This window comes from Chiloscyllium plagiosum, chromosome 26 (assembly GCF_004010195.1).
Source record: "Chiloscyllium plagiosum isolate BGI_BamShark_2017 chromosome 26, ASM401019v2, whole genome shotgun sequence".
In the NCBI taxonomy this organism is placed as follows: domain Eukaryota; kingdom Metazoa; phylum Chordata; class Chondrichthyes; order Orectolobiformes; family Hemiscylliidae; genus Chiloscyllium; species Chiloscyllium plagiosum.
In genome coordinates, this window is record NC_057735.1 from 21,850,506 (window position 1) to 21,866,574 (window position 16,069).

The 16,069-nt window shown below is 38.2% G+C and overlaps 1 protein-coding gene across 1 annotated transcript; it reads left to right on the plus strand.

Moving 5' to 3' along the window:
- Positions 1-2,532: 2,532 nt before the first annotated feature.
- Positions 2,533-15,683, plus strand: LOC122562938 (cadherin EGF LAG seven-pass G-type receptor 1-like). Its single transcript, XM_043716239.1, has 3 exons — positions 2,533-2,551; positions 7,062-7,700; positions 15,539-15,683. Exons 1-3 carry the CDS (start codon positions 2,533-2,535, stop codon positions 15,643-15,645), a joined length of 765 nt encoding a protein of 254 aa, XP_043572174.1. The 3' UTR covers positions 15,646-15,683.
- The last annotated feature ends 386 nt before the right edge of the window (positions 15,684-16,069 follow it).

Consider the following 16,069-nt stretch of genomic DNA (forward strand, 5'->3'; position numbering starts at 1 on the left):
ACTTGAATCTTCATTGCCAGACAAATCAAGTGATCAATTGAGAATTAGGCAATGAAGAATAAACGAAAGTATCTTTGTCAACTGTTTAATACCATGTGCTCATATTTTCATATGATTTTTGAATAATCTAGTTGCTACTCAGAAATGAATAAATTAACAAAAGCATTATCCTTTTGAAATAAATTTGCAGATTGAATCTCTTTTAAATTAAATTTGTATTTTAAGTCTTCTGAATTTTGCTTTGCTTTGAATGTTCCATTTAACATTGACAGGAATGTTAAGTAGCCATCTGTGTTACTAGTCGTAATTAAATTTAAATAGCAGTTCAAGATGGCGTAGTCCTCATTGTGACACAGTGTGTTAAAAGTTCAATATTGTCGGTTCCATCATTGTGTCATGTCAAAGCTGTCTCATTGTACATTTGGAACAATAAGCCCCTTGAGTCTCCTTTGGTGTTGAGTCAGTTCATATATTATGGTATAAGTTGCAAACTAGAGAGGCCTATCAATATCTTTAATACAGTTACATGCCATTAGGATATGTGACTTTTTGGTGTAAAGATACGTGCCTCACCTACAGTGACTCTCTCTGTCATGAAGTTAATGTAGTGTCCTTAGTAGTTATGATGTACAATAACATTAGAACCCAGATTATGTTTTTAGGTTTGTAGTTGTAAATAGTATTGTTGATAAATTCCCAAGATATCTGACTCAACAAAGCTCTACTTTATGTAATATGTTTATATATAGACTAGGATTTGGAAAAATATGAATCACATCGTGCAAGTGAGAACTAAATGCCACTTTGATAGCCAGTTAGTGGAGTAAGTGGGACCTAAAAGCTGAAATGGTGACAGTAGCATGGCCATTGCGACAGAGCCTTTCTCTTAACCATCATCTAGCAATCTAGCCAAATTCAGAATTGAAGTTACAACTACAACCATAACTAAAAACTAGAAACTTTTATTGCAGCACAGTAATTACTCTATCCCTCTCTTTTAGAGAAAGGCACTTTCTGATTTTTGAAGAAAAATGTTGACAAGTCTAGAAAGTGGTCTGAGAAAGCAATCTTGGAAAAATAAATACAGTAAACAAGACAGAAAAGAATGTTTTCTGTACAAAAGTAGCCTTACCTATGTCTAAGCATGGCAAGGACTTAGGGCATACTATATGAGTTGAGATTTTCACACAAAGACATGGGTTGATTAAAAGATGCTATGTTATTTTGGCTAGTCTGCATCAAATGACATTGTGATATGAAGTAATCATGTTCTGTTGATGACACATCAAAGCATATCATCAATCATACAGGATGACAGCTTGGATACTGAAGATATTATGCCTGTTAAGATCCACACATTGACATCAAATTATGTGTATATTCATCTGTAATTATAGCATTCCATAGAGTAAAGCTACAACACAAAGTTAGAATTATTGCATAAGACCAGATTTGGTTGTGTCGTATGTCCACCAAAGTGGTATCTGAATACATAATGATAATATATCTATATGCAGCATTGTACACATGTATTAGGAAAAAAATATTTTCATTCTTTAAAAAGAAAACCAGTGGGGTTGGGAGAGGGAGGAATGTTATATTATAGAATACTATCCCAACTAGAAAGGTCTGTGCTTTTTAAGGCATTCATGTGACATCACATGTGACTTAATAGTATAAGAGTAACCATCTTGCATGCCAATTACTCTGTCTCTGTTGTGGACTCCATGTAGTGTATTCAGTCAGTCAGCTACATTTATGTAGTGTACAGTAACATCAGTGAGCACAGAACTGAGATTATTTATATCTGCCTGCAATACTGTAGCATGTAAATAGTTGCTCTTTTTTAATAAATTCCAAGACATTTGACTCAAAAAGTACTGACTCTATGTAGTATGTTATGTGGACTAACATGGTCATAGTCATAATCCGACAGTCACGCAGCATGGAAACGGACTCTTTGGTCCAACCAGTCCATGTCGAACATAATTCCAAATTCTAAGCTAGTCCCACCTGCCTGCTCCTGGCCCATATCCCTACAAACCCTTCCTATTCTTGTAATTATCTAAATGTCTTTTAAACCTTGTAATTGCATCCACATCCACCACTTCCTCAGGAAGTTCATTCTACAGACAAACCACTCTCTTTGTAAAAAAAATGTCCCTTGTGTCTTTTTAAAAATCTCTCTCCTCTCACCTTAATAATGTGCCCCCTAGTCTTGAAATCCACCATTCTATGGAAAAGACAACTACCAATAAGTCTATCTATATCTCTCATTATTTTATAAACTTCTATCAGATTGCCTTGCAACCTCCTATACTCCAGTGAAAAAACTCCCAACCTATCCAGCTTTTCTTTATAACTCAAACCTTCCATACCTGGCAACATCGTAGTCCATCTCTCCTGAACCCTCTCCAGCTGAGTAATATCCTTCCTATAGCTGGGTGACCAGAACCGGACGCAGTATTCCAGAAGAGACCTCGCCAATGTCCTGTAAAACCTTGACATAACTTCTCAACTCCTATACTCAAAATGACTGAGCAATATATAGGTAACCATGAAGTACATCTGTTCATGGCTAATCTGTTACTCAACTTATTTTGCCTGTCTTAAATCTGCATCTTTACTGAAACAAATTCTTGTCTACCTCAAACCTGCAAGTTCCAATTGTCCTAACATTTGGTAGAGGGTATTCCAGATTTATGCTATCCTTTGTTTGAAGCAGTGCTTTGAGATTTCACTCCTCAATGGCTTCTCTCTAATTTTCAGTTATGCTGACTCTACCTTGATTCTCCCATCAGAGGAAATCATTTCTCTAATTCCAGTATTCAGGAACCTGCAAATACATATAGAAAATAGAAACACAGCACTTGAAACAACTCAGACATGACTCTTTAATTGTTTAATCCAGGTCCCTTAAAATAAATCCAGCATTCCATTAATTTATGTGAGTCATTATTTTATCTATCTGCGCTGAAATTTCTTTGCCTCTCCAGATTACTTCGGTATTATCACTTTGTCTAATGGCTCACCATGTTGAAATAGTCCAGTTTATTCTGCTTAAATTGAAGAGGATGACCCTGCTGTTACCCAGACCAAACTCCATCTGCCACATCTTTAACCGTTCACGCTTCCTCACAGTTTGATTGCTAGCTATTCTTATCCTTTGTAATTGTGATGTGTTGTGCTGCACATTATAGTCCCAGAGATTAAACTTTAATTTTTGCTTTTTGTTCTTGAGAAATTGAACAAATGAAGTTGATAAGATTCACATTTTCAAACGATAGAGATTGCACTGTTTCAGTTTTGAACAGCAGTTATCTAACATCAGTGCCTGTTGATTCAGCATTCTTTAATGTAATACTATTTCAGAGGACAGTAAGATCTAAAGAAAAAGCATTGTTTAATTACTCTTTATATGTAGTGGATCAAAATCTTGTAATTTTTATAAGCAGTTCTGAAACCAGTTATTCATATTTCCCAACCAAAATAGCAACCCTGTCTCCCCCTAAGATTAGCATGAAAGACTCTGGCATTATGAAGAGCAGAGGAGTTCTCCATTTGTCCTTCAACAAGTTTTATTCATTCCATTTACCTTGTTGCTGTAGTTGGGAGGTGTTTGAACTTGAAATGTTGTTGTCCTTTAGTGTCAGTTTGTTTTGTTTTGTTGTGGTTGTATTCTTGGAGAACCTGATAAAAAATTCTTTTTCAAGATCATTTGTAATACTTAGGTGGTTGTTAAACTATTTACTCTTTTTAACTGAAGTCTTCATTTTTTGTTACAGACTTAGATTTTACTTGAGTCTAATGGACTCTCAGTTTTTAAGTACTGTATTCTCCAGATAATACCCTTTTTGGGAGTGCTAATGATTCATTCATTCTGCTGTCTGAGAGAATTTGATCGGCATGGATGAGTTGGGCTGATAAGTGTGTATCTGTATGACTCTATGACTTTATTTGCAAAATAAATTAAGAATCCCAGCAGTGACAATCCCTTACTAGGACTGATTCCTGCTCTTGACATATCTGTGATGAATTGGTCAACAACTTGGTGACAATCTTTGTTAACTCTTCAATGGTAAGACAATTGTAATAAGAGAGTTTAGTTCCAGGGAGTTGCTAATGATATTGAAATGGGAATTCAGCAGTGTTAGTACAGAAACTGATTCATTTATTTCTTCTCTTAAAAGCTTTCTTTAGTTAAGATTTTCAAAATCTCTTGAAGTGACTTTTAACCTACAAGCAAATAAAAGATGAAATGTGTCCTCATTTTTCATGTGCTCAGATGCAATCTGATGCTACTTAATTGCCAAGTCTGGCAAGACTTATAAAACGGACTTTTGCCATGAAAATCTGAAAAGAATAAGTATTTGAATACATAGCAGAAATTCACAAGGAACAATCTTAGGATAAGGAACGTTAATAATCCCTTGTGTATGGAATTGAATATCTCAAATGTGCCAGATTAACATTGGAAATGCATTTTTCATGATAGCATTTGTTACCCAGAATTATAATGTTTATTTTATGGTAGTATATTTTCAAATGTTTGATTTGGAAGATTATTCAACAGAAAAATCTAGTTATAAACTACTGTGCTGCAGTGTTAGTTTGAAAATGATTATTTCCTGATGTTGTTGGGTCAGAAGTCACATTTGTGGTCTTGGTTAGCCATAATACCTACACTTTGGTGAATTCTCACAGATCTCATCAGGTTAAATTTTTAACATGGGCAATCTCATGACAGTAAAATGCTGCTTAAAATAGAATAGTGTCCAGGTTTTGTAGTCAGCAGCAAAGTGATGGTGTTCATCAGAAAGGCACAGTGGCTCAGTGGCAGGCCTCACAGCGCCAGGGACCCAGGTTCGATTCAACCCTTGGGCGACTGTCTGTGTGGTGTTTATGCGTTCTCCCTGTGTCTGCATGGGTTTCCTCCGATGCTCTGGTATCCTCCCACAGTCCAAAGATATGAAGGTTAGGTGGATTGGCCATGTTAAGTTGCTCATAATGTCCAGGGATGTGCAGACCAGGTAGGTTACAGGCATAGAGTAGGAGGGTGGGTGTCTGAGATGCATGCTGTTTGGAGGGTTGGTGTGAATTTTATTGGCTTACTGGTCTGTTTCCATAATGTAAGGAGTCTATGACCTCAAAGAAGGCTGTCCATAAAGATCTAGCGATCAAGTATAAATTTTCTGATGTCAGTTTGAATTTGGCATTAAATTAAGGCTTCTGCAGGTGTCCAGCAACAGTGATGTAATCCAAAAGATTAAGTAGCCTAACACACTAAACTATTCTCATGGTTGGCAAACCTGGCAATATAGGAGGGCTCTGATTTATGAATGTCTCCCTTATGAACATTTGTACTTGAGATCCCATTCAGGGGTGTAATTTTAAATATCCAACATATGAACATTTCCTGTCCTTATGAACAGCTGCTTTATAATGTCCTGCATGGTGTTCAGACTTGCATGCAAATTGACTTGTGAACATACTCCGGAAGGGAACCCAGGACTGCCTGTAAAATCATTTACTCCCTCCACTTATGTTTTTAAATTTTAGAGATGGATGAAATAAATGATTAGGACATACACATGGGATTAAGGTGGAAGGTTAAACTTGATAAACTTTAAAAGATTTTTACTTCAACATTCAAAGAACATGTTGATGTAACTTTGTCATGCCAATTAATTTGTGAATTATGTGTCCTTTTACACTGGCTAATTCATAGGTAAATTGCATGCTGTGTCTGTATCTATGGTAGGTCATTGCTAAAAGATTCACTGAAATTCCTTTACCTTTGCTTTTCGTGACATAAAATCAAATGGTGAGATCTATTCACTATATGTTGGTACTTTTTTAACTATGTCAAAAAGTAACAGAAGAATAGATTTCAGATCAAATATGAATCTTAATTGGTATTGGTCTGTAAAAAATAAAGTACATAGGTGAACACAGAATTAATGTTATTTCATAGAATGACAGCAGTTACTTAATAAATAGTCATGAATGGCCAGGATTCAGGAAAACAGGCCTGGAATTAATTGACTACAAATTACCTTGAGACATATGAAATTATTAATCAGTCCACAAAAGGGGAAGTGTTTAGAGAGATATGGACCAAGTGCTGGCAAATGGGACTAGATTAGGTTAGGATTTCTGGTTGGCATGGATGAGTTGGACCAAGAGGTCTGTTTCCATCTCTATGACTCTATGACACACTACTTAGTTCTTCTGTTCTCTCTTTAGGTGTGTTTGAATAATTTTATTTTAATTTAATTTGCGCTACTGTTTAAAAAGGGGCTAAGGGGAGTTTGATATTAAGAGGTTTGGTATTTTTGAATTTGTTCATGGGCATCGCTGGCTAGGTCAGCATTTATTGCCCATCTCTAATTGCCCGAGAGAAAGTGCTGCTTTCCTAAACTGGTGCTGTCCATGTTTGCTACACAAAGCCATAGAACTATTCGGAAGAAAATTGCAGGATTTTGTACCAACCTCAGTAAAGTACAATAATACGATTATAGCTCCACGTCAGGATGGAGAAGGACTTGGAGGGGAATTTGGAAGTGGTGAGGTTATGTTACACCTGCTTCCCTCGTTCCTCAAAGTTTGGAAGGTTTGGTTGAACGAACCTGGGTACTTTGCTGTAATGCATCTTTTAAATGGTATACCTCGTTGACCACTGTGTGTGTGGGTGATGGAGGGAGTGAATGCTGAAAACTTTGAGTCATATTCCAATTACGTTGGCTGCTTTGTCCTGCATGGTATCAGACTTCTTGAGTGTTGTTGGAGTTGTACTCATCCAGACAAGTAGAAAGTACCTCATCATTACTCCTGACTTGTGCTATGCAGTTTGTGGACAGACTTTGGAGAGTCGGGAGTTGAGTTACTTGCAACATAATTCCTAGCCTCTTGCAGCCTTTGAGGCCAAAGCATTCAAATAGTCCAGTTTGGTTCATGATTCATACAATAATGTTATTTACCTTGATTTATAACCCTACATTGTGTAGAAAATTTTAGATTGTATGCCCTAAATAATACGGCTTTTTATCCTTTTCTTCCAGATGGCATTCACAGCATTACAGCCCAATGTACACTGCAAGTCACGATTGTCACTGATGAAATGTTAAGCAACAGCATCACCTTACGTCTGGAGAACATGTCCCAAGAGAAGTTTCTCTCTCCACTCCTATCTTTATTTGTTGAGGGAGTAGCCACTGTATTGTCTGCTCTGAAAGAGAACGTTGTGATATTCAACATACAGAATGATACAGATGTCAGGGCAACTATTCTTAATGTCAGTCTGTCTGTCTTGTTACCTGACGGAGCTCATAATCAGTTTTTCTCATCGGAGGACCTGCAGGAACAGATTTATCTCAACCGTACCCTGCTGACAGCTATTTCCAAACAAAGAGTGCTCCCATTTGATGACAATATTTGCCTCCGTGAGCCTTGTGAGAATTACATGAAGTGCGTGTCTGTGTTAAAGTTCGATAGTTCCGCCCCGTTCATCACTTCAGATACAATCTTGTTTCGTCCCATCCATCCAATAAATGGCTTGAGGTGTAGGTGTCCTTCAGGATTTACTGGAGACTACTGTGAAACAGAAATTGATCTCTGTTACTCAAACCCGTGTGGAAACAATGGGATTTGTCGGAGCAGAGAAGGAGGATACACCTGTGAGTGCTACGAAGACTACACAGGTGAGTTCGAAAAAATCTGGTGCTGTTTCATTCCTCAGTTTCATTACAGGAGCATATGAGAAGAAAATCCCGTTTGAAATCAGTTTGCTTCGTCTTTCACAACTGCTTTTTTAAAACAATTAATGTACAGAATGTGTTCATCTGTGGTAGTGTGACCATTTATTGCTAAACCTTAATTGTTTTTCTGATGAAGGGCTTTTGCCCGAAAAGTTGATTTTTCCTGCTCCTCTGATGCTCCCTGACCAGCTGTGCTTTTCCAGCACCACTCTAATCTTGACTCTAATCTCCAGCATTTGCAGTACCCACTTCCGCTTAATTTTGGTAAGGTGATGATGTTGTAGTCTGCATAATGAAAGCCCTTCCACAGTGAGGTTAGGGACGGAGTTCTGGGATTTTGATACAGTGTAGATGAAATAGTGATGATATGTTTCTAAATCAGAATGGTATTTAACTTGGAGGGAAACGTACAGATGTTGGAACTCACAAGCACCTGCCTCTCCTGTCCTTTTGGATAGGTTTGGCAGGTGGTGTTGAAGAACCCTTAGTACATTTTTTGTAGCTTGTCTTGTAGCTGTATTCTTCCTATAGTGGATGTTGTGTTGCCATATTGCAATAATCCAACAAATTCACTTACATAATCAGTTGTCTTTAGCTGCACGCTTCATTCTTCTTCAATACAATGTTGAGTTACCTGATAGTTCAGAACTAAAAGGGCTCCCTGATGTTTTCTCCATGGCAATGCCTTGGCCAATCAGAGTTGACTTGTCAGTCAGTCAGCACCTTTTACTTCCATAGTATAAATTGCAGTGATCATTAGAATTCTGGCATTCTTACATTTGTCCTGTTAAGTGCATGGTGAAAGTTTCGGTGACATATCTCTTTATTCAGTAGTATACAATTTTAAGTATAATATTTTAATAAAGAATCTTCTTCAATATTTATCTTATAGTCATCCCATGCCTATTTTCCTGACATCCATCAATACTAGAACAACATATTAGTGCAACACTTCCAGAAGAAATATAGTGAAAGTGATATGTCACAGATATGAAACATTTGGAGGAATGTTGTGCCCTCCCCCATGGTGTACTTGGGGATGGGAGTAAGAACATGAGAGGAAGAGTAGGCTATTTGGTCTGAAAAGCCTGCCTTCGAGTCAACAGCATCAGCCTCTGTCCTTTTAAACTGTAATGAATAAAGGCCTAACCAGTTTAACCATTCTTGATGAGTAAATAAGATGTGGGTGGGGAGTCCCATTGCTTTCTTGCCTCCGCATTCAATAAGCTTCCTGTCCTACTGCCAATCAGGAGTCCTTAGTTTGACAATAAGCTGCTGGAGGTCTGGCAGCTCTAGTTAAATGAGACTTTTGCCACTGGAGCCCTCCATACTGAGGAAGGCCCAATGTTGCACTGTCAAATGCTTGATTGACGTTTGATGTGGCGGCACTTCTGGAAAATTGTTCTCTACCTGACAGCTGAGACTGCTGTTCCCTCCATAAAACTGCATCCATTAATGCTGTTACTCTCTGAGATGGTCACATGAGGTGCTGCCTGACCTGTTGGGTATCATCTGCATTTTCAATTTTTATTCTGGATTTTCAGAATCTGCAGTATTTTGTGTTTGAAACTGAGTAAGATTTTCACCAGTTTAAAATCAATTATTTACTTAAGGTTTTTTAAAAAAACATTGGCTCGTTAGCCATTAGTTGTGTTTAGCGTTATTAGAAATGCTGTTTGATTCTACGTTTTTCTTTTTAATCCTCATTTTAAAAGCAAATATCAGAAATATGATAATAGAAAGCGAGTTTAACTTCCTTTTTCCCTCACACTAGGTTAACATATGATCTATTTAGGTCAACAACTGACTTTTAAATTACTAAAGCTGTAAAGGAATAAAAGGCAATGGCAGTGATCAGTTGAGTGGTGTTCATGTAGAATATTAACTCACTGTCTTACTCACTGTCAGAGCAGGCTCAGGGGGTAGGGAGAATGTAATTTTACAAAACGTCTAGTGTTTTCTATTTCTTAACGTTTTATTATTATGGGCTGTTTATATATATATATATATAATTTTAAATTTGTAAGCTTTTTTCCAATTAATTTACCAAGCGTCTTATTCCACTGCAAAAAATCAGCCAAATAGGCCCATGCTTATGTTTTTCCCTTTATCCCATTAATATTCCACCATTTTCCCAGGGTAGAACGAGAGGACATGGGTTTAAAACAAAAACGGGTAAGTTTAAAGGAGATGTGAGAGCCAGGTTTTTTACACAGAGGGTGGTAAGTGCCTGGAATGTGCTGCAAGAGGAGGTGGTGAAGATGAATACAAGGTAGTGAATAGAGACAAATGCACTGTGCAGAGACAAAAGATTTTTAATTTAGAAAGGCATCATGTGTCCAGCATAGTCTTGATGGGCTGAAGGACCTGTTCCTGTGCTATACTGTTCTTTGTTCTTTGCTCTCATTCTTATACTATCCCAAGGACTCCTTATTGGATTGTATTCCACAAGCTTTGGTTGTCATCCACTACCTCACCTGAGTGGTCATTCTTTAGTGGAAAATTAGACATGAATTTTTTTGATAAGTCATGGAAACTCCAGTCCTTATGCAATAATGAGAGGGTTTCCCTAGCTAAAAGGCTTGCTTCATCTTCAGCCCCTATTTTTGCTGGAAAATCTCAGCAGATCTGGTAGCATCTGTGGAGAGAAATCAGAGTTATCATTTCAGGTGTGTTGACGCTTCCTCAGAACAGCCAGACCTGCTGAGCTTTTCCAGCAATTTCTGTTTTTGTTTAACATTTTGTGTGCAGTGACCCTTCTTCAGAATTGATCGTAGTTAGGAAAAAGTTGGCTTTTATGCAGAAGTTAGAGTGGCGAGAAGAGATAAGGAGTAAATGATAGATGGAAATAGAGCCCAAAGAGAGTTGGCCAGACAAAGGAGTGGATAATGTTCAACCTAGGAGAATGAATAGCTGCTCATGGGAACTATTAGTGGCCAACAATGGGGTGTGTGTAATAGCAGACCATGTGTGAACAAGGCCTGGTGTGTGAGGGATGGAGGAGAGTGTGGGGAAGATGCTCAAGCCCTAAAATTGTTGAACTCCATATTGAGTCCAGAAGGCTGTAGAGTTCCAAGTGAAAAATGAGGTGCTGTTCTTCCAGCTTGTACTACACTTTTGCTGGAGCACTGCAGCAAGTCTGAGACAGATGTTGGACGTGGAACACAGTGCTGTGTTGAAGTGGAAGGCAAAGGGAAGCTCAAGAGTTTTTTTGCAGACAGATGTAGGTGTTTTGTGAAGGGGTCATTTAGTGTGATTTATGTTTCCCCAGTGTAGAGGAGGCCACATTGTGAGCAGTGAGTGCAATAGACTAGATTGAATGAAGGATGGGTAAGGCACTGAATCATCTGGAAGGTGTGTTTGGGCCCTTGGATACTGAGGAGTGAGGAAGGAAGTGAGCAGGTCTTACACCTTCTGGGGTTGCAGGTGAAGGTGGAGCTGTCAAGTTTTGAAGTTATTTAAATCCCCCATCTTTAACTTTTGAAATGAAATAGAAAGAGCCTGCTGTTAAGAAGAAAACTCAGTAATACAATTGTAATATTTATTTTTTGACAGAAGCCAGAAAGCTAACATTATAGCATCATTATTGTTAACTCTCACAACTTATTGGTATCACACTGGTGGTGGTGTAGAATTCTGTAAACTCTGGAATACTTCCTCCAGATTGAAAAGTTGCAAATGTAGCCACACTTATTACAAAGAAGGGAATGCGAAAACTAGGAACTACAGATCTATTAGCCTCATGTCAGTAATAAGGATCTATACTAGAGAATGTGACAACAGGACGCTTCGATAATAATGGTAAGGTGGAGCAGAGGCAATATGAATTTATAGAACAGAAATCACAGTTGATAAACCTTGGGAGTTTGAAGGTGTAAGTCACAGAATAGATAAGAGAAAGCTTGTAGATATGCTCTACTTAGATTTTCAGAAGGTTTTTGTGAGATCCCATACAAGACGTTGGTATCCTGTTATTAAATTGAGAACACAAGGGTTTGGGGGAGTCTGCTGAGAACAGGTTAACAGACAGAAAACAGAGTAGGACAAAATGGGTCATTTTCCAGTTGCTCAGTTATGACTGTTGATTGCTGCAAAGATCAGTGTTTGGGGACCTCCATTATGTGTAGTCCATATTAGATTTTGGTTATGGGGATTAAATGTAATGTGTCCAGTTTTGAAGTTGTGACAAACCTCAATGGAAATGTGAGCTATGAAGAAAATGCACAAAGTCTTCAGTATTATATAGAGATGCCAAGTGAGCGGGCACAAAATTGGCACAGGGATACAATGCGGACAAATATGGTTATTCACCTTGGCACAAAAAGCAGAAATGCAGGGTGACTATTATGTACCCTCACTGCCAGGATAACTCACCTAATTGTCCATAAATCAGCTCCTCAGGGCTGACAGGTGAGCAAGGGCAGGTATCTCGATCTCTCACACGTCTGGATACTGATGACCCAGGTTGCTAGAAGCTGCTGATTATCAGAGGTCTCAACAGGCAGACTGGGGCAATGGGTGGTGCTGGTGGCATCCAGCAATGAGACGTGTGTCTTGGGTAAAGGGGGTTGGCATTGGAGTTGAGGGCAGCCTTCATTGATCAATCCTTTGCTCCAATCTATGCTTCTGGTTGCCTCCAGATATGAACAATTGGAGCCACCCCCACCCACACATACACTGGAACATAGGATGCCCCTTTGACACGAAGGTCACATGTTGACGTAGTGAGTGGGTGGTGGATGACAGTAGTAGGGTGCCTAATTCTTTTTTTTTTCACACATGCGACTTAGCCCAGAGCACTAATTATGTGCCTATTAAATAGCTTGCCCGAGCACTTCCCAGACCTTAAAGCTGCCTCCAACTTGTTTACTGGGCCAGCTGGTTCGACTGCAGAATCCACTTGACCACTGGGATGAAAATGGGGACATTTGGAGCTGCTTTCCCCACGGTAGGTGTGTCAAACTGGAAGACTTACCAACTTTGCACACCTGCCTCATGAGCAAAGATCTGGGTGAAAGTGAGTATGGATGGGCTATTTCAATGTGAATGGTGTTCCGACCAAAACCAATTTTGCAACCAAACTAACACCCATGGCTTCCAGCAGAGGGCTAGGATCAGGAATAAAATCCTGCGGAATTTATTATTATTTCTTCCCCAGCCTCTGAGGTCTATTGCAGAACTCCTGTTACCACCTCAGCTCAGACAAGCTAACTCAGTTTACAGTTTTGGAATTTCCTAGCCTGTAAATGTTCAGCATTTGAGCATAAGACCTTTTGGATTCTCAAATGGATTAGCTTCAGTGCAAGTGGACCAATAACATTCTGTAAACTCACTTTATGTATTGCATAGAAGAGGGTGATGAATGAAAAAGTTGACATTTGGGTAAATGTTCAAATTTGTCTGCTTAATATTGTGGCATGGTGGCTCAGTGGTTAGCACTACTGCCTTACAGCACCAGGGACCCGTGTTTGATTCCAGCCTCAGGTGACTGTGTGGAGCTTTCACATTCTCCCCACGTCTGCGTGTGTTTCCTCCGGATGCTCTGGTTTCCTCCCACAGTCCAAAGATGTGTAGGTTAGGTAAGTTGGCCATGCTAAATTGTCGATGGTGTTCAGGGATGTGTAGGTTAGATGCATTAGTCAGGGGTAATGTAGAGTAATTAAGTAGGGGAATGGGTCTGGGTGTGTTACTGTTCAGAGGGTCGGTGTAGGCTTGATGGGCCAAATGGCCTGTTTCCACACTGTAGAGATTCTATGATTCTATAAAATATTGATGGTATATTAGACTATTAAAGGATTGTTTCCTCATTTAGCTAATGTTGGTGGGATAATTTTAAGCTTCCTATGAAGTGGCTGATCTCAATCCGATTTCATTTGATCTTTGATCCATTGCAAAACTGCAATAATAAGATTGCAAATAGAGGCAACAGGGTTTATACAGAGAGAGAGAATTAACATGAGAGTAAGTGGATTTTTCACAGAAGGCTTGTATTCCTTCACCATTTCTCTTCCCTTTATACTTCTGATGAGTCTGCCATAAATATTCTCTTGGCTTAAATATCATCAGTCAATCCTGTAAGAACATCTATGTCTCTGATAGATTATAGATACTATTTAATGGGCCTATAACAGTAAGATACTTGTGAATTGGGTACCTCTGATCCTGTGTAGGCTCCAACATAATTTCTCTTATTATTAGGAATGTGCACTGAAGAGCACCTGGGTAAAGTGAGAACAATTCCAAACTTTCAACTGGTTTATTTTGCATTTAAAATGTGAATGAACCTTTTTCATAGCATGACTTCTTCTCATCACTCAGTGCAACATCCAAGTTTTATCGATTGTGATAACTTTGTTCTTTGAGATAGGGCCACTTTGCACTGCTAGGCAGAATTGCACTTATGAAAGTAAGTCACGCTGTTACTTTGATGATTCTGGAATGTGCAAAAGATCCCTCAGTATTTCAAAACTGACACCAAAAAAAATTTAACGCATTTCTCAATCAAGGGCCAAATATAATTCTTCAGCAAGTTCTTTTTAGTTCTTCTTTCAATAGCTCCAGGGATATTGCTAATAGACCAGAAATGTCTAATGGAACTTTGAGAATCTATCCTTTGTAACCTGATCATGGCTTTGTGAGAAACATTGTATATTTTAAACATAAAACTTCCAGGTTAAGTTGATAAAATCTTGAAGTATCAGAGTGCTGGGGTACTTTATGGTTTTTATTTTTATAATCTCAGTCCTTAATTTCCTGCTGTAGTTTTACCTTGGACAAAGATCCATTTGCCAAACAGACATAGCAGATATAATGTATTGGGTAGTTGTTAGTTCAGCTAATTGTGAAGAGAAATGCAACATTTTTGTTGATTGCCATTTCTCATTCGGTACATTAGATTGTGTGGAACAGCAGTACAGCAATAATGACACTTACCATGGACACTTTCCAAGAATATGTTGTCATTTTATTTGATATCAGGCTTTCATTTTAATTTTCGACTTCAATTTGCAATAATGGCTTCAAACAACTTCTTGTCATGTTTAAGTTATGTGAACTCTGAAAGCTGCAAGAAGAAGCTTGTTTTAATTCCCTCAAACTATGTCTGCAAGAAAATTGAGAAACTCGATATTTAAGTATATTATTTTGCTTAACACATGTCCATACATATAACTCAACATTCTGCTGTGTGGGATAATAAACATAAAATTGCATGCATAATACTTCATATGCTGGAAGCTTGAAATAAAAACTGAATATGTTGGAAATCCGTGCATATAATGCAGTATCTGTAGAGGGAGAAAGTTAAGGGTAACATCAGAACAAAGGGTCTTAGACCAAAAGTATTAACACAACCTTTCTCCCATCACACTTACTACGGCCTGCTGAGTATTCACAAGAAGATTTTAAAAATGTGTTAACATTTTTAGCTTGTGTGTCACCCGTGTAATTTTAAGGCATAAATTTAGATATTTCCAATCTGTGTAATTATCATGAGAAGCTCTCCGTTTAAAATTTAAAATAGGCTATTGCCAATGTTAAAACAATGAAGTAAGCATTTGAGGCTACAGTATACATTTATTTCTATCTAAATTTTTAGAATTTTTGAAAGGATAGCACTTCGTTCATATTCCTTTGCCTCGTTCTTCCCACCGAAATCAATCTTTTCACATTGTCAGTGTTAAATTTCATCTGTCATATCTTTGCCCATTTCATGAGGTCTGCATGTCCTCCCGAAGTCTGTTACTATCCCCCTCATTGTTTACTACATTTCTGGGTTTTAGGTAATCCATCACCTTTGAAATTGGGTCCTGTATACCTGAGCCCAGGACAGCAATTTGTATCAAAAAGAGCAATGGCTCCAACACCGCCCTTCATTGGACACCATTGAACACTTCCTACCAATGTGAAGTAATGATTCCAAATAAACCTGTCAGACTATAACCTGTTGTTTTGTGATTTTTAACATTGTACCAATGTGAAAACACCCTTTAATTTTGTTTTCTGTCTCTCAGCCAATGTTCTTAAGACTATACACATGAAATACATAGCATCAACCACAGTATCCTCATCAAACGTCTCTATTAATTCATCAAAGTACTCTGAGAATTTGGTCAAACACAAATTGTTTTTAATAAACTGATGCTCACTTCTGTTTATTAACTCACATTTTCCAAGTTGAGCAATGGACGCTGGACTTCAAGGTGTTTGACATGGTAGACTGGTTAGCAAAGTCCTATCGCTTGGAATCCAGGGAGAGCTAGCCAATTGGATACAAAACTGGCTTGAAGATAGAAGTCAGAGGGTGATGGTGG

Bases quoted from the DNA above. Each gene is read 5' to 3' on its own strand.
- LOC122562938 (XM_043716239.1), top strand. The intron at 7,701-15,538 runs GTGAGTTCGAAA...TCTGGGTTTTAG, and splicing joins GTGCTACGAAGACTACACAG to GTAATCCATCACCTTTGAAA.